The 18362-nt window shown below is 49.2% G+C and overlaps 4 protein-coding genes across 4 annotated transcripts; 2 read left to right on the top strand and 2 right to left on the bottom strand.

Moving 5' to 3' along the window:
• Nucleotides 1–134: 134 nt before the first annotated feature.
• Nucleotides 135–3949, bottom strand: BKA55DRAFT_533913 (uncharacterized protein; the record flags this gene model as incomplete). Its single annotated transcript, XM_046189528.1, has 4 exons — nucleotides 135–409; nucleotides 466–3560; nucleotides 3649–3844; nucleotides 3916–3949. The coding sequence occupies 4 exons, from the start codon at nucleotides 3947–3949 to the stop codon at nucleotides 135–137; spliced, it is 3600 nt and encodes a 1199-aa protein (XP_046054946.1).
• Nucleotides 3950–8189: 4240 nt separating this feature from the next.
• On the top strand, nucleotides 8190–10265 carry BKA55DRAFT_684393 (uncharacterized protein; the record flags this gene model as incomplete). The annotated part of the gene is made up of 1 exon (XM_046198635.1): nucleotides 8190–10265. One exon carries the CDS (start codon nucleotides 8190–8192, stop codon nucleotides 10263–10265), a length of 2076 nt encoding a protein of 691 aa, XP_046054947.1.
• Nucleotides 10266–10628: 363 nt separating this feature from the next.
• BKA55DRAFT_589597 (uncharacterized protein) lies at nucleotides 10629–11786 on the bottom strand (the record flags this gene model as incomplete). The annotated part of the gene is made up of 2 exons (XM_046194960.1): nucleotides 10629–11551; nucleotides 11639–11786. The coding sequence occupies 2 exons, from the start codon at nucleotides 11784–11786 to the stop codon at nucleotides 10629–10631; spliced, it is 1071 nt and encodes a 356-aa protein (XP_046054948.1).
• A 943-nt stretch (nucleotides 11787–12729) lies between these two features.
• BKA55DRAFT_589598 (histidine phosphatase superfamily) lies at nucleotides 12730–13825 on the top strand (the record flags this gene model as incomplete). The annotated part of the gene is made up of 4 exons (XM_046194961.1): nucleotides 12730–12765; nucleotides 12843–13509; nucleotides 13582–13684; nucleotides 13753–13825. 4 exons carry the CDS (start codon nucleotides 12730–12732, stop codon nucleotides 13823–13825), a joined length of 879 nt encoding a protein of 292 aa, XP_046054949.1.
• Nucleotides 13826–18362: the final 4537 nt, after the last annotated feature.

Below are 18362 nucleotides of genomic sequence, written 5' to 3' on the forward strand. Positions count from 1 at the left end.
ACCAAGGCCCCGACTATCCAAAAGGGGTATTGTGACCAAATGAGTCATCAATTGACAGATGAAAGGTTTTCTTTCTTGTAGACAAGGCTTGATGACGATGTATTATTCGAATGGGGCCTGAATGGTATGTGGTGTTATTCTTCAACGGCAGCCTGGCACCAAGGATGCTCCAGCACCTGGTTGATATCGTAGCGCTTAGCAACATCTCGATCCAGCATGCATCGAATGAGGTCGATACTCTCCTCGCTCAAAATGTAGGGTATTCGCAGGTCACGATCCATGATCTCATCAATACTGTAGAAAGGATTCTCCTTGTAGATGATGGTGTAGAGGAGAATACCCAGTGCCCAAACGTCTTGCTCTGTGCCCCGATAAGGCTTGCCAGCGAGAACTTCAGGAGCGGCGTAATCTGGTAGCGAGTCAGCAAATTATGACATGTTTCTAGGCGGGCTGCAAGTTACTTACCGATTGTTCCCACAAAGACATCGAAAGGACCGCTCTTGATGTATGCAGCACTCCCAAAGTCGATAAGTTTGATGTTGCCTTCTCCGTCAAGAATTACATTTTCATCCTTGATATCGCGATGCACCACGCGAGCCTTAGTGTGGAGGTGGTGAATCGCATTGGCCACTTGGACGAAAATGCTGCGGCATTCAGACTCGTCCATGTTGGTTCGGAGTTCGATGTAGTCAAAGAGATCCATGCCTGGTAGACCATGAGGGATCATCTCGATATAGTAGTTCACATCATCCTCAAAGAATCCTTGCATCTCGACGATGTTGGGGTGAAGTAGCTCAGGTTTGCGAAGGTACTCCAAGACATGAATCTCCAGGGGTACAGTGCCAAGCTTTCGGTCTCTAGTCCACGTATCGACGAGAATGCGTCGCTTGGTAACGTACTTGAGCACAATCTTCTTACCAGTTTGTTTGTGCCGGGCTAGCTTCACTTGACCATACGCACCCTGGCCCATTTCCTCCAAAATCACATAGTCGTTGATGGTTTTCTTATGGGGAGGTTCAACAACCTTGGGAACCGGGGCCGCCTCTTCAGGCTTGGGCTTTGATTGTTGCCCCGTGATCTTAGCAGCAGCATTCATGGCAGCATCTTTCAAATGCTTGGACAGCGAGCTCGCGGCAATCAACACATTTTTTCGAGGTCCCTCGTCATCTGAAGCAATCTCAAGAGGCGTATGAGCTGGGGTCTGGCCGGGTGATGGCTGGTGAAGGGGTGTTAAAGCTCCAGCCCGGGTAGGGGTTTCGAGTCCGAGATGAGGCTGAGTACCGTGGAGATGGCGAGAGTAAGTAATCCATAAAGCATACACTATTTCTGAATGGGTCACTTCGAAGGCTTCGTCGCCGGTGGCGTTGTCCTCATCGCTGCCTTCGAAGACAGTCTCATTCATCATAACGGTTTTCTTTTCACTCTTGACTACACGCATTTGGACGTCAACCTTCAGATCGGATCCGTCACGATGTTTGGCGCTTAATCCAGCGGGATGGAGAAAAGCAGACGCAGCATCAGGTCTGTGCTCTTTTAGAGCCAGGAAAGCCGAAGCCTTTCTGAAACGATGTTCAGGAACAACCATACCATCAAGGAGTTGTATACCATCCTCTTCTATCAGTGACCCCAGAATGTTGTCGAATTCTGGGATCAGCGCATTGATCGACATGCCATCAGCCTTTTCGAAACCGAAAAGTGCACCGCAAAAGGCTGCATTTGAGCTTCGAATCTTGAGGGTTTCTGGCTCAACCACGACAATTCCAGCCATGTGAGGGAATGTCGAGACACGAAGCTCTAGCTTGCCACGGGTTTGCTCGACTGTGCAAGGCACGTTAACTTGAGGTGAATGAGGACAGGTGAAGTATCTCCGCCTTGTGACCTGTGCGAAATCGATTTCTCCCGTGTTGGGGTCAATCCCTTGACGGGGAATCCGTGGAATGAGTCTCGCTATATCAAATCCAGTAGGGATTGACTCGAACCCCCAGATGGGAGCGGTAGATCCAGTGACTTGTTGAACGATGCCGTCTTCGTCCAAAGTAATGTAGGCAACGTCCTCATGAATCTCTTCCAAAACCCAGATCAAGCCGACTTTCTTCTCTTTGACCCACAGACTAGCAGAACCGGTCGCACCGTTGCGTTTCTGAATGGGGACCACGTCACCGCAAAGCAGCACTCCTCTCGAAGAGTTTGTCTGATTATGCCCGCCGCCCCGGGTTTTGGAGGGGCTTGGGTCGCCGCTATGAACCGTCTGCGCACGCCTTTGTGTATAGCTGCGTGGCTGAGTTCTCGAGTTTGGTTTGCTTAGGAGCTGGGCGGTTATTCCAGATTTCCCATTAAGCAGTGCCGAAGCTGCTGAAGCGGCAGGTGTTGTTTGGCCCGAGGGGGTTTGGCCTTCACTAAGCTCATCGTCTGCTTGTTTCAAGAGTTTTCGTTCCAACCATGACCTTCTCTCCTCCTGAACAACTTCCAAGATACCCATCTTGCGCACCTCAGCTTTTGTCACACCAAATACCAGACAGGCGAGATCGTTTGCTGCAATAATGGTCCATGGCGGTTTGACTTCTGTTGTAAAGATCGCCTGTGCAGCGGGTACCCAACGGTTTGTGTGTCCATGTACAGAAGGGCCCAACTGAGTGGGGAAATTGGTCGCTGTGGCGCTGGGGAGTTGAGCCAAGGATGGAGAGTTTAATGGTTCTTGATATATGGGCTGGCCAGTTAAGAAAGGCTGCGAAACTGTATCTATAAGCTTATCTTGAGCTGACACGGCCGTTATATCTGTCATTGTTCGCTTCAGGCTCAGCGTCGGACGGACCGGTGCGGGTTTCGCGCCCGAAGTGCCACCTGCACTGGCAGACACTGTAGTTGATTGATCCTGAACATGAGTAGTCTCATGGGCTGCTGACTCAAGTGGGATGGATCTTCTTGTTGTCTCAACCCTTGAACGTCGAGGTGGTGGCGATGTCTGGCGAGGACTGATAAGATCTGTGCTGGATGCTCGAGGGTCGAAATTCTTGTCGAAGACATTTTCCTGAATCTCAGCGGGACCGGTCAGAGGAGCCGGGGCGTAAGAGTCGTCGGGGTTTGGTAAGTTTGGAGCTCTAATTAGCTGTGCCTGCGCGAGTAGGTCAAGCATGTTCTGTGTTTCAACATCGCCGCTTACTCTTGCCTGAGCACTTGCAAGAGCAGCCTGCGACGAGTTCATAGGAAGTCCCATATGGTCCTTCATGAACTCGACGGACCGTTTGAGGGCATTTTGTCGATTGTGCAAAAAGTCCTCGGACTGATTGGCGAACGAGAAAGAATGCAAAGACTCGGAGGGGAAGCGAGAAAGGTCGTCGGAGAAGCTGGGATTTGATGGACCACCAGTGAGCGACAAGCTGCCGGTGCTGGCGGCCATCGCACTCATCGAAGTGGAACGAGATAGGGCGGCAACGGATGGGCTTCGCGAAGATGCTCGGGACCCTGGTAATGTAGGGTTCCTCGATGGTGGGCGTGTTTGTCTAATTCGTCGGAGGCCGGACAGGCCTAAGCCATGCTCATGATCGGTCATGATGGGAGACCTGGAGTTGATATGGTGGTCAGCAAGGAAGCAGGCCGAGGGTGGGCGCCACAGCTGGGCTCTGTGACGCATGATTCCACTCAACATACCTGGCGATAGCTTCAAGGTCAGCGGCTGCCGCCGCCGCGGCGGATGCGTCCAGAGACATACGTGCTCTGCTTCGATCTTGCGTTGAGGAGTTTCTTGCGGCAGCCAAATTTCCTGTACTACGGTTCTTTGGCAACGAGAGGGGCATTGGCAGCTTCTCACGTCCACGTTCATCATCCCCTGTGTGATTTTCGGCTCCTGCGTCAAGGAATCATGGTTAGCTGACAGGAGGAGACAAACCAAGAGTAGTGGCAGGTTGCAGGTAATACCATGATCATTTTGTCCTCCATGCATCTGTAGCATAGTTGGAGTCGGCCAACGAGAGGCCGAAACCACAGGTCAAGTCGTGATTGAAGGGTTACGAGGTCTGCTCTGAGGATGGCGGGGTTGAGCAGGAAATCTCGGTTGGCTCGATTGCCCAGAAATCGATTGAAATTTGAGACCACCCGTCAGTTAGGAGAGGGAGTCGTTTATCCAAAAGACTGAGTGATAGACCAAGATGTGTATGAATATATTCTGAATTATCGATATTCCAGATATGGACGTTGAAGGGTGACGACGGATGAGACTGTCAATGTCAAGGATGGAGATGGGGGCGTATTGCCAGGGCTGTGTCTTGACTTATGACCCAAAACACAAAGAAAACAGCCCAGCCAGTGTGAGTCGAAGGCAATGCCGAGAGTGCGAATTGGGCGAGTACCGCAGGGTTTATCAAATTATAGGGGAATAGGTTAACTTTGGTGCACGTTAAACTTTGTAACCAAGAGAAACTTTGATTGTCAAGAGCTTTCAGAAAGAGCCCGAGAGATTGATGTTGAGGAGTTCGAAGGGATTTGAGTCGTTATCATAGGCTGCTCCCAAGACTTGTGAAGTCATCAGACAATCTGATTGGCAGGGGTTAGGATTGAAGCCACTACTCGTAGGCACCTAGTGCTTGACCCTGGAAGACCCCCCAAGATACAGTATAGCATGGAGGGGGGAGGGCTACAAGCTCAAGCTCAACCGTTGTGATACCGGCTGTATTAAGCTAGATTACCTTGCATTTCACTGAACCTGGTCTGACGAGGCGAATGACGCCAGCAACCTTTTTTTTAATTCTTTGGCTTCCGCACAATCCGATGTCAGATGAGATCTTACTGCTTGGTGCAAGAATGCTTGGTATTGGTATTAGTATTGGCTAACAAAAAACCCGTTGAGTGTCGGATTGTAAACAAACTATGGGCTTGGAGTGTTTTCGTATGAGACAATTAATTTTTGTTCGCCACAATCTTTCAGGTTTATGGCTTGGACACGAATCTTCACTCTCTCACTGAAGCCATAATAGTTGCTACTAGTAAAAGGCTTCGCAACTGAGGCATACGAAGAAAGAATCAAAATAAATAATAGAGATCCATAGATTTTACTCTACTATGCACCAAAGGTTAAGTCAATAAAAGAGGCATGTGAATCAAGTAACTAGCACCTTACAACCAAGAATCTACCCCTTGTTACCCATGGTGACTGAAAACCTAGATTCCATGCTTTCACAAACTTTAATTCACATGCTGATGGCTGCTGTTGGTAGGATCTACTATAAGACAGCGAATATCCCTCTTGAATCATGCATAAACACCAAGGAGCTTTCTCCAAGTTTTTCTTCTAACAACAGTCGCGCCACGGTTTGATGGCATCGGAAAACAGCAAACAAACAAAATTCGCAACGTTAGTAGAAGTGAACTCAGAAATTTGAGCCCCCCTTGGTTTTTGATGCCCACGTGGAGAGGAGCGCATTCGTGAGCCTCTTGAACAGAATTCGGTTCACGACGTCTGCTCCACCTAGATAAATAGGTGATTAGGAGAGAACCTTGTATGTTCCTTTGCACAGAGTTCACAACGGCTAGGTGCCGGGCTTAAGCTTATCTGATACCTTCTGCGAATTGCAGGATGATTGGTATGATTGCAAAGTAAAATAGATGAGTTACTCGTACTGTTTCAGAGGAGCTGCGTTTTTGGGTATCATATGGCTTCGATAATACGGCGTGATCTGACGTCCCTCAAGGGTACCATTTCTGTCTCTCGCTGGGAATGTTGAACGTTGTTAGGACAAATTGACTTCCATCCAATATCGGCATATTCAAGTATGACCGAGTCAGACGATCAGCTCAAGAGGTCAGGCCTACAGTCATGTCTTGTGGGACACACCCAATACCGGGTTCTGCAACCACGCGACACTAGCTGACAAGACAGCGTGTATGAAAAGCATTTCATCGATAAGAATGTCTTTGATAGACGACCTCAATATCCTATCACGACAACAGATGATCAACGTAGTGTTATCTTTCAGCCTGAGAAGGGCAGAAATGATGCCTGGTGACCTCAATAGTGTGCTACCAGCCCTACCAAAAGGCACATGGACGATCTAAGATACTGTGCATTTTGACGCAACCGCAGTAACCCTCGTTTAGTATAAGGTACCAAAGTATATTGTGACGAGACATCCATTCCACCTTGATCTCAACGTGCTGCCTCCAAATCGCACCGATAAGAAATCGGGCGATAACAGCCCGAATAGCGCGGGGTCAGCTGTAAGAAGTCTTGGAAGGTGAGGGGCATTCTTCCTTTCTAGTGGGGTCTTCCCCAGGCTTTCGTGATCAATTCCAGTCTACCTACCTTAAGTATTGCTTACAGACGAAGCTGAAAGAGGAAGGAAACAAGACAAAGACGTCGAATCCGAAGTCTACACGAGCAAAATAGACCTATTGGAAAATACATAGGCTAATTTATTTGTTGAGACTGCCTGCCTACCTACAAATATTCCCTCAGTGGCCATCCATTTGTTCTGACCGCCTTCCAGAACCTGCCTAGGGACATGCGGAGAAAGTTGTTTCCTCATGGTTGGTCCGGGGCAAGCAGTCAGCTAAAGAGGCTGGACCCTTGAGTCAGGGACGTTTTGGCATCGTGGGTTCGACGTGCAGTAGTCAGAAGCAAGGTCCCTGGGCCTGTATGTGGTGAGAAACGGCGGGTAACCCTATGAAGTAATGATGGCATTTTGCGCCTCCTCGTTGATCAAGCTCACACCTGGTTGAACAGTTCACCAAGGGTACGACCCATATTCAATCATAACAGAGCCACCCTCGAAGTCTTGTCATAAGAAATCAATGGGTCTGGGTGCTATTTTAAAGAAACATCAAAATGAGAGATAAAATGTGCCACGCGGACACACGAGAAACTGACTGTCTCTCGTCCCCGGGTTTGGGATGGCTCGGGTGAGATGCATGAAGGATGGGCGAGAGGGTGGGGAGAGATGCACACCAAGAAGACCCTCAAAAAGCCCCTGAAGAAAGCGAGAAGGAAAGAAGAGCGTGTAGTGGTAGTGATTGGCTTTGGTTCCGGATCACCGTCCCGTTGGGTCTTTGGCACTTAGAACCCAGGCTGGTCTACCTACTTGGCATCTTTTGCTTTTTCTTTTGCCTTTAGTAGCTTCGTGTAGCCCGTGATGTAGTGTCAAAGTCTCATTCCAACCAGGATTCGCCGAAGGGCTACACCATTGACTACCACATCGATACAAAATACGGCGCCCAGAATTTCGCCATCCGGGCCACCAGAAAGAGTCGCGTAAAGCCGATCACCCCGCCGTAGCCCGCACAATAGAAGAAATAGTGGGGGGGTTTAGCGTGGCATAGCCCAGAGTCCGGGAACGAAGGGTCCTCAACCGACCGACTGCACCTAGTGTCATGTACCGTACAGTACTGTAAGGTACTGAGTGTATGGACTGTAGAGGTTTGGTTGGGTTGGTACTCCAAACTCTATGGGATCTAGACAGTATGTGAATGTTACTATTGAATTGGCGGGTAATGTTCTAGAGCATCCATCTTTGGACAAAAGCCTCAACTGCCTACGTGCCTTACTTTCTTTTCTTATTTTGTGTTCCCATCCCCTCCTCTCTCAACCCTTTTCTCTCTTCTCTGGTGATCGCCTCATATCACGGTCATGTTCATCTGCCCACGGGCATGTGCCCTGTTCTCCAACTCCAACTAGAAAACAAGACTCGATTCTATTGGAAACTTCCTCGCTTCAACTAAAAGCCCAGTACGACGAAACGACCCCGCTGACCACCCCCCACCACCCTCTCCGAGTCCCCCGTTCGTCTGCTGATCCCCTCGGTTTCCCAGCATAACACTAGACCCTGCTTATTCTTTATTCTTCTTTCACCCTTCTTCGCGACATTTTTTTTTTCTTTTTGACACTTGCTTCTTTTTTATTTCATTATTCTTCCTTTCGTCCATCAGCTTTTCTCTCGCATCACATCGATATTCATCCTTCGCCGGCGATGAAATAAAGGACCCTGCATTTGCTGTTAGCAACCAGCGAGCAAGGCTCCAAGCCGCCCCCACTATCGACCGATAGACAGGACCGACTTGAATCAGACAATTATCTTCAATTGTTAGCAGCAGGCGTTGTCCCGTCTGTCTCTATCATACGGCAGCTGTGAGACTCGACGTCTCATGCCCTCTACAGAAAAGAACATACAACCACGCCTCCAACACAATTGGAACTTCTTGTCATGGAGGTCCACGAGATAACATCGTCTGGCGCTCCGAGCCCGGGCCCAGAGAGCGTATCCACTCCGCCAGCGCCGGACATGCCGGTCAAGGGCAAGAACCGACACCGTCTGATCCAGCGGATTCAGCGAATATCTTCAACGCCTTCATTGAGTGGTCTGCGTCGCTCTAGATCCGTTGGCACCCGTGGAAGCCCTTATAGCACTCGAAGCACTCTCTCGTGTGTTAGTCTTGCGGCCACTGGACCACCTCAGACCCCCTACAGCGCCCTTTCATCGACCCCACAGCCCTCGCCTCTTGGTCTGCCCAGCGCTTTGAGCTCGACCCCCCAATCTTCAGGGGAGTTTCCATTCGACACTCCCGAGGGTTATTTGGCCATTCGTAAAGTCGAAAATGCGACTCCAATTACCACTACTGGGACCGCCCCTCTTCCATCCGAGTTTCGATCTAAGCAGGATGTACAGATTCGAACCCGACCTGGTGTAAAACCTATTCAGAAGCAGCCATTCCGTTTCTGGGATAAGATGCCCAATGAGCTTCAGATTCATATCTTTTCTTTCTTCCAGCCAAGGGAACTCGTGCAGGCATCTCGAGTATCCAAGGCCTTTTACAAGGCCTGCTTTGATGGTCAGCTATGGACTTCCCTTGACGCTTCGGAATTCTACCGCGAGATTCCAGCCGAATCACTCGCCAGAATTATTGTCGCGGCTGGTCCTTTCATCAAGGATCTCAACCTGCGAGGATGCCTGCAGGTCGAGCACTACAAGCGCACCGAGGTTATTGTGAAGGCATGCAAGAATCTCATGAACGCAACTCTGGAAGGTTGCCAAAATTTCCAAAAGAGCACGCTACATAGCTTGCTGAGGAACAACGAGAAGCTTGTTAGCCTCAATCTCACTGGGCTGACTGCGGTCTCAAACACATCCTGCAAGATCATTGCCGAGTTCTGCCCTCAGCTCGAGACCTTCAATATTTCCTGGTGCGGCAGGGTAGACGCTCGAGGTGTCAAGGCAGTCGTCGAGGCTTGCCCGAGATTAAGGGATCTTCGGGCTGGTGAAGTTGGAGGATTCGACAATGTTGCGACTGCCGAGGCTATTTTCAAGACGAACAATTTGGAGAGATTGGTTCTGAGCGGATGCGCCGAACTTAACGACGAAGCCCTCCATATTATGATGCATGGTGTTGAGCCTGAAATTGATATTCTCTCTGAACGACCTATCGTGCCAGCCCGCAAGCTTCGTCATCTCGACCTGAGCCGCTGTGTCCGACTCACAGATGCAGGTGTGAAGGCGGTCGGCCATCTTGTGCCCGATCTTGAGGGTCTACAACTCTCAGGATGTAAGTTGCTGAATGACGAGGCTCTCGAGTCCATTCTCGCTTCTACCCCTCGCTTGACACATCTCGAACTTGAGGACCTCGAAAACCTCACAAACTCGATCCTGTCAGAGCATCTCGCCAAGGCTCCTTGTGCATCTTCGATAGAACATCTCTCTCTTAGCTACTGCGAAAATTTGGGCGACACTGGGATGATTCCGGTCATGCAAACATGCACGAACCTTCAGAACGTCGACCTTGACAACACTCGAGTTAGTGACCTCGTCCTCGCCGAGGCAGCAGCAATGGTCATGAAGCGCTCTCAACGGTCTACCGAGACTGGAACACGACCGAAAATGACCCTCCAAATGGTTGTCTACGATTGTCAGAACGTGACCTGGACAGGTGTCCGTGAGGTGCTCTTCCGCAACACACAAGTCAAGGCTGTATCAGGCCAACCTGGTCGAGTGAGCTACCCAACCGAGATGATCGGGCTCAAGTGCTTCTATGGCTTCCAGATGACCGTGGATGAGCATCAGAAGCGAGTTCTGCGTGGTGATCTTGCGTCCGCTGGTCGCCTAGAGAGGAAATGGGCAGACTACATGCAAGCCACAGAAGAAGCGGGCATGACAGGTGCAGGCTACCGAAGACGCAGGCGTCGAGCCAGAGAAGCCCAGGCCCTCCATTTAGACGAAGAGGATGGTGGGTTTGGTCCTACCGGCCGTCGGAGGGCACGCACCCTGGGCTCATGCGCTGTCATGTAGACCCTGAATACGATACACACGATACATTAAGCGAATGCACGCCAATATACAGCAGAATGGTATACGAATATGTTGGGACGTCTTTTTCTTCTTTTTCTTGGGGCGTCTTGGGGTTTGGCTAAATGGGTAGATGTTTATTTGGCGGAGGCTGCTTGCCTTCTTGTTGTTGAAGGCGTTTTGGTAGATCACGGCATTTTCTTTCTCATGGCGGTTCTCATGCCATGATGGTGATGTGCATTTCAGCTCATCGAGCATATTAAACGACGTTGTGCATATCTGTATAGACAGTCAAGTACATTGAACGTAAATCCAAACCAATATCTGCAGAAGCCTTGGTACACTTTTTTCAATTTCACATCGAGGTTAGAATATTTCAGTCACGGTCCGTTCACCACGAAGTGATCTCCACCACCGTGAATTCCTCGCCAACTCGCCTTCATCACCTCCTACAATGTCCGACCACTTGAGTATGAACTCTTCCGTTGCCTCCCAACTTCTCGAATCCCAGGGGGTTCCAGTATGTGCGCCTGAGATGCCTCCCCAACAAGTCAAGTGATTGAGTGAATCATGGAAGAACTCGTCCTCATCCATGTCGTTCATTTTCTCGATGATGTTGTCCCTGATGTCCTTGAAGGGAATCACATCGATAAACGGATGGTGCTCAACAACAATCTGCTTTCGTGTAGGACGGAGATCGAAATGCAGTGTGCGGGATCCACGCTGGACAGATGTGACAATGGCTTCAGGATTAGGATCCGAGTCCGCGTGAGCCCTGTAGAAGGGTGAAATGGCATCGTCAGAACAGTACATTGATCTTGTTATTCCAAGTGAGAGACAGTTCTCCAGCATAGCGCTGATAATGCATATGATGTCGATCTGGAGATTGTTTTTGTACGGATCTGGGATAACGGGGAGGAGGACTTCTCTGGAATGGTTGGGGATGTGAAGTGTAGGACAACCACAGTTGAAGAACAGCACCGGCGCTGTGTACTCATCGTATATAGGGTTTTCAGAAATCCATTGGTCAAAGTCTTCAAAGATGAGGTTGGCACCACATGTCCCTACATCCGTCGTTGACTGCGATATCGAGTTTCCAGGATCAGGATGGAGGTGAGAAGGATTGATAGTCTCAGCGTCTAGGAGAGTTCCACTGGCAGGCACTGAACTAAGTCCTCCTGTAGGATTTCCCACATGGATTAGAGAGCTGTCATTGTGTTCCTGTAATGCAGCTCCCTGCTCGGCAGCACGGCGCTCTAGCTCCTGTATGCGCTTCCGCTGCTTTTCCCCTGAAATGGATCATGTCAGCCACCAGCTGCAAAGTACCAAAGCGGCTTATATAAAGACATGTTGGCTCCCACGCTGACTTAACTCACTGTATGTCTGCTGAGCTAAGCGGTTCTGCGTGCGCCTCTTCTCAGGATCCCGACGGATGACCTTCTTCTTTATGGCTGAAGGCGCCTTTTGCGTAGATTGACTGGTATTTGTTGAGCGCTGAGAGGCGCCAGGACGTTCTTGTCCCATTTTATCTGATTGGATAGTATATCACACAAAGCTGTTGATCGCAAGATACTATTGAAAGAGTTGATCACATCGAGCGAAGTGAAGGCATCGCGAGGACTCATGTAAGCCACTGAAAAGGCTTATGGCTGACGTGAGCCACTGACCCACAATAGTACGATCTTGTTGTTGCCAACTGAGTTACCATATAGATTTTCTTGAATCAAATATTTCTTCAAGGCGGTTTCTAACAATCAAATGTGCAAGGTATGGTAATTGTGTACTGCTAACTATCCTCCTACAGACCTATAGGTGTGTTGATATCCAAAATGACCAGGGCAAGTACTCATTTGCTACAATTCACAAACACTGTCGTCAAGGTCACTCACCATCGACCCTTGTCTAGCGTTTCCTTGATCAATAGTTCTTCAACAGTTTGACGGAGCCAGCCCACCAATCGTAGCATTCTCCTAGGAAGAGACTATAATAGGTTCAACCGGCAAGAAAATCGGGAATTCTTCAACATAGGTATCATACTACATATATGCGTCATTGGAAGCTAGCAATGATCAATGGCTTGCTTCGGGATTGGGCTGGACGAAATGAAACGGTGGTAGCATATTAGTCTGACGCTAAACTGATCGCCCCTCTCTAAATCGCTGAAGAAACGGACTCAAACTCTCCGACATGCGGACTTTTGGACGGCTTATTATAAATTTTCCCGTTCCAACCATCACAGGCTTTCATCTCATTGAGAACTGATTGCTCCGTGCTGTCAACGGCTCCGACCTCTCGGCCGGCCGGTCTTTGATGGCTGAACGGGGCATATGGGGCCGTGGCCTACCGAGCGCCGAGGTCCCGAGGTCATCATCCCCAGTTTGAGCTCCCACAACTTCGTAAGGAGGACTGATGACGCCTAACGCAACCCACTACATCAAATCATATAAGAAGGATATAAACGAGTAAAATGCCACTTGAGGTCATATACGTCACTCGTCACGGAGTAAGTTCCGACCAGCCTTGACTGTCCCGGCCATATATTTCTTTGTCCTGGTGTTGATAAATTGGCCCCGAGTATAGTTCCGTTCTGGATGGAGTGTCGACCCTCTCACTGGCGTGTACACTGGATTCATACGATCGCCAACAGGCATCCCCGCGGACCCAGCCTTGACGTCTCATGGAGTCTCACAATCAAAGGAGATGGGCAAGCATCTCATGACCTTGGATCCTCCCATCGACGCCGTATACTCAAGTCCTTACTATCGATGTCTGCAAACAATAACACCCTTCGTTGAACTCAAAAAACAGCAACTCAAAGACCAACCAGGTATTCAAGGCTCTGCGACGGCCACAATACGCCCGGAACATGGCATAGGTGAGTTCTTTGGGGCGGCACCTTTCGACCATCCAATCCCCGCCTCTTGCAAGCGACTCAAGGAGCTATTTCCTGCATTCGATGAGAATTATGTGTCTGCAATAACGCCTTATAGAAAAGGCGAAACGATCAAAGACCTATATGGGCGAGTTGCAGCAGCTGTACGAGCCATCATCGAGCGCTGTGATGCAGAAGGACACCGTGCTGTGGTACTATGCACCCATGCTGCGGTTGTGATAACCCTGGGCCGTATCCTTACAGGGCGTATCCCCAATGCTGTCGAGGAAGAAGATTTCCACGCCTTTACGTGTGGGCTGAGCACGTACCGTCGGCGAGCCCCAGGCGCGAAGAGAACCCCGATGTTGGGCCCTAGTAAGTTTGTTCGGTAGTGGATGTCAAGCGACAAACATTGGCGGCGGGATATTGACAAACACATAGACACAGACGAATCTCACCCACCCATAAGCGACCTCAGCCAAGTAGGGGAGTGGCAGTGCGAACTCGATAGCGATTGTGGTTTCTTGACCTCCGGAGAGGAGCGAGGCTGGTTAGTTGGCTATACCTTCAATGCTCGCGACAAATACCGAATTAGTTATAGACTGACCCAAAATACAGGAAATTTTCTGGCGATGAATCGTTCCCGGGAACCGGCTCGATGTCACAAGACGACATTGAGTCCAAATTATAGAGCCGCTCACATGAGGAGCGTATCACTGTATTGTCGAGTAATGAGTTGTGTACGTCATGTCAAACAATATGGCTACTATAGATCTTCACGAGAGCTTTATAACTTTGGGCCTTGAACCGGCAAATTGCAGATATGTCCGAAGTTCTCAAATGCAACAACACAGCAGCTAAAACTTTGAATGCTACAATCTTGTCGATGTATGAACAACGAACTATTTTGTGATATTATTTGAAACGTTTCGACTGCTCGTATCATACAAAGTCAGGGTCCCTGTGCTAAACCCAAAGAGTTAATTTCTACCGAATGCACCCTCGGAAACAAGCAATGACCAGAACATACCCGATGCAACAGCACGTGTTCATTTTGAACTGTGTTGGTTGTATTCCCGTCGAGGATGCACATGAACAACAAGGCTTCTTCTACGTTTGAACCCCTGGCACTAAGTTCAATGTGCCTGCATCTGTGTGCAGTAGCCAAGCCTGGATTTTGTAACAGTATAACGGGTTATTTCTGTGGCTGGATACTTTGAATTGCACGCAACGACACAAAAGATTGTTCAGTGCTTCGTGACTCGGTGACCACAAGTCGGCAATTGAACAATTAATGAGTCAATCAGCATTGACTCAATCATAAACTCCCCTTACATTGAGGTCAAGAAAATTCTGGACATAGCCATCAAGATGCGGTCCAGCTCTATGATAAAAGGTGACAGTGTACCCATAACGAACCATCCGACCCTTGCTCTGCTGAGCCGTTAGGTCAACCATCTTCGGAGACGAACATGTTTGGCAATGGGTTGCGTCACTGGAGAATGGACCGGCTGGCGATTAGTTAGTCTACGTATCAGCAGTACAAGGATCATCACCTGAACGATTGTTCCTTTCAAGAATGGAGCCAGGAACACTGATCCTCAGCTCATATCGTCGACTAGCGCTTTGACTATAAACAGCTAACAACATTCCTTTGACAAATGGAAGCCGGTGTTGACGAATTGTAATGAAAACATCCAACGGCCCGTGTCATCCGTGTATCGCTCCGCACGCGAACTTGTGGAGAAGAGCAAGGATAGACTGGATGAAGGCTGGCAAGGGTTCCAGTTCGGAAACACGAAGCAACGATATATGCGATGCATGTTTTATTAGGAGGTTCATAGTAATGTCATGCCTTGCATGCTTTGAGATGTCCTCCATCTCCTACAGAGTAAGCAAGGAGGCTGCTGAGAAGCTCGGGTATAAGATCCGTGAGACGGCGTTGCAGATGTACCCAATAATAAATGGAGATATCCTCCACATGATAGTGTTAGATAGTCAGGTAGTTAGGAGTCAGGAGATAGACCCAGAACATGAATCAAATGAATAATCAGAATGAGATGGTCTTGGCTTTTAAAAACAATCTCTCAGTTCATGGCCGACTATTTGATGAGAGAAACCCACACTAGATCATAGTAGTTACTCCACCCAATTGGCAATAAGTGTAAAGGTGGAGAGAGTGGAGGTGGGCCTTGAGGAGAAAAGAGGAAAGATGATACATAATTCGATTGATTGTGTCGGTCGGTTTAATTATTAAATAATCCGGGATATTTTCATGAGAGATTTCGTGGCGTCCGATCGCCTCAAGCTTGCGGATCTTACAGATTATGAGACGCTTAAGTGAGATAGGGGACCTCGTTAATCTAACGGCCTAGAGGTATAGAGGTAGGTATTCAAGATTGACGTTGTGTTGGTAGCGCGACAAACGCTAGGCGCTTGGATCATGTGCTTGATCTCCAGACTCAGCACACCTCAAGGCAAGTGCTTTCCATAAGGCAATGAGGCTCAAGTCAACATAACTTTACTGAATGGAATGGAAGTCACGACTGCCCACGAGGGGGATGCTTCAGGTTTCAGCTGAAACAAGTCCCCTCGTGTCTTGGCGACTTGACCGATATTTTTCGTAAACCTCATACTCTCATCATCCTTGTTCTTCATCTGTCATCTCTCACTTTCCTCAGCTCGCGACTGCAACAAAATCTCGACACCGCCCCAAAGCAACGAGAATCTTTCTGCAACGTTTGCCGTATTGGGATTGGAGAGGTGTGGCTGGTCACCCAGTGCGCAACGCCCATTCGCCGTGTTGGCCAAGGCATCGGCAGCAAAAAAGCAAATCCGTCATCTGTTGGTTACACAGCACCTCTCCTTAAGCGTCTCGTCTTAATGAGGAACCGATGACGAACGCCCGCATGATATTGCAGACTTGCTGGGGGTTAATCACAGTAGCATGACGGCGCCTCAGACGCTATTGCGCGCCTATACTGAGTTCAGTCTGGCCTTATGCGATGCTATCGATCTGAATATGCCGCCACCTGCAAGTATCCGATTCGGATACTGAAGATATGATATTTGATACAACAGATAGATCATCTGTCGACTTTTCGGAAAAGTGAGAAAACAGTACATGGCTACTAAGCCGAATAGCGATCGCCAACACACATTCTATCGCCACGATCAAGATCAACAATGATGACCAGCAACGACCAACAGTGGTTCAAAGAGTAACTAAAAACCATTGACCGGATCTGTCGACAATGGGTCCTCTCTTTTGGGTTTGCTTCCTCGACGCTGCGGTCGCGGCCTCGCGCCTCCAGCCCGCGAGATGATCCTGTATCGTCATCATCACACACAGAAACTAGTCGTCGCACAATTTCCTAGGGAATGACTTGGAAGCTCAGATTGGGCCTGCGTTGCCTGCGTAGTCGGCTGGTAATGAGTCGACTGTACCGAAGCGGAGCAAGAGCTCCCACACAAGATACACGTCAAATATGACAGGCTACCTTGCAGACTTTTTGGCTTTCTCACTGTTGCTTCTTTTTTTCTTTAGCAAATGTACTCAACGACCTGGAACCATGTACACCGCTGCTTGTAATCAGACTCGGACGCCTCTTCTGCACCCTTTTACCCTTTTATCTCACCCGCAGCACGCAAGTTCCTAGATGGTCAACGATGCAGAATGCCTAGCACCTTATTCATTCCGTACGAATAGCAGTGGAAGCTTTCTTTTATTGGCCCTTTTTCTTACAAAATCTCCCGCTGACCCCTAACCTCATCAGTTATCTTCCCCGCTATGGTCAAATACTCGTTCTTGTCTCCTCCAAGTTGCTGAGCCTGCTGCGATTAGTGGTAGTCAATGGACACATCCGGTTGCCATCTGAGTCAGAAGACTATCATTGAGCTCCATGTGCAAGAGAATATATGCTGGTAGCCGACACTCAATCCTGGTCAAACGGGGGGCCTTCATAATAGTTCGTCTCCGACGGAATTGTTGGCGTCACGTTTTGCAAACCACCCCCCCCCCCCCCCCCCCCAGCTTAACCAGAAAACAGTTGATTCACACCTATGGTCCCAGCAGAACGGTTGAGGCGTACGCTACTGGCTTAAGCCAACCAGCACTGTATTGAGTTATTGGGCAAACATTTTTTTTCAATGAGTTAGCCTTGAATAGCTTGCTGTCCGCTACGGTCAAAGTGGCAGCGGATTGGCCCAGATCGGAAGCACCAACGTAGTGGCAACCCCCTAGCCAATGTCTTTCGCACATCTCGAGTGAGATCTGGCTGGGATCTGAATGACAGGGCTTGCCCCGGACAGTGCAAATTCGGTTTAACGCGATCTCGGAGGCTGCGTTAAATGGGTCACTCTCGAGTCTAGCGAGCGAGATGGACTAGGGTGCCTTGACCATGGTCAAGCTTACCCACAGTGCAGAGAGTGTTCAACTTTAAAACCATAACAGACAGTTTGATTATCAGAAGCGACAAGTTTCGCGATTGGATTATTCAAGATAGATTCTGGCTAGTACGCCTCCCCTTGGACCTCTTGCCTCAAGTATGGAGTAGTACTCTGTACTCGAATTTGGTCTGTGTGTGTGTGTGCCTCTTTTTAGGGATAGGTCACTCCGCTCAACTATCCGCCCCTTGCTTCTACGCGATGCGGGTCTCTGGCTATGCTTGGAACCACGGAAGAGGTATCTAGGTACTACTCTTTTTATTCTTTACTCTTCTCTTGACAGAAGCATCCTCTTTTGCTATTCATATGAACCGAACTGGCAGTTGGGGACTGTATTGGTGACTATACACCTAAGGAGTTGTTTCCCAAGCGGATACAAGCCCTATTAGAAACCATGGTTGGTTGGATGCATCATACTTACGATACGCGGGCTTTGTTGCTCCACCGGGGATGGCAGATGAAGCAGCCTGCAGAAAAAGGCATGGTAAAGCAGGACGATGATCATCCTAGTCGGCTGGCGAGTTCTGCACGTGCTGACAGGGTGCTCTGACGAAGCGGCGCCCTCACTCGCAGCAAAGCATCCGCAGAAGCTATCTTTATAACCCTGCAGCAGGTACGGATATGATCCCGGTTGATGCTTTTGCTTCTTCGCTCCACCTTATCTCCTCTGAGGCGGGGAGGGTCTTGTAGAGAGGGTGGCCCCCAGAAAAGAAAGGCGTTTTGCCTAACGCCAAGTCCGACTGTTGGTAGCGTCTATCATCTTGAACAGGGGTGGCACACAG

Source organism: Fusarium redolens (genome assembly GCF_020744475.1).
Source record: "Fusarium redolens strain MPI-CAGE-AT-0023 chromosome Unknown BKA55scaffold_2, whole genome shotgun sequence".
Lineage (NCBI taxonomy): Eukaryota > Fungi > Ascomycota > Sordariomycetes > Hypocreales > Nectriaceae > Fusarium > Fusarium redolens.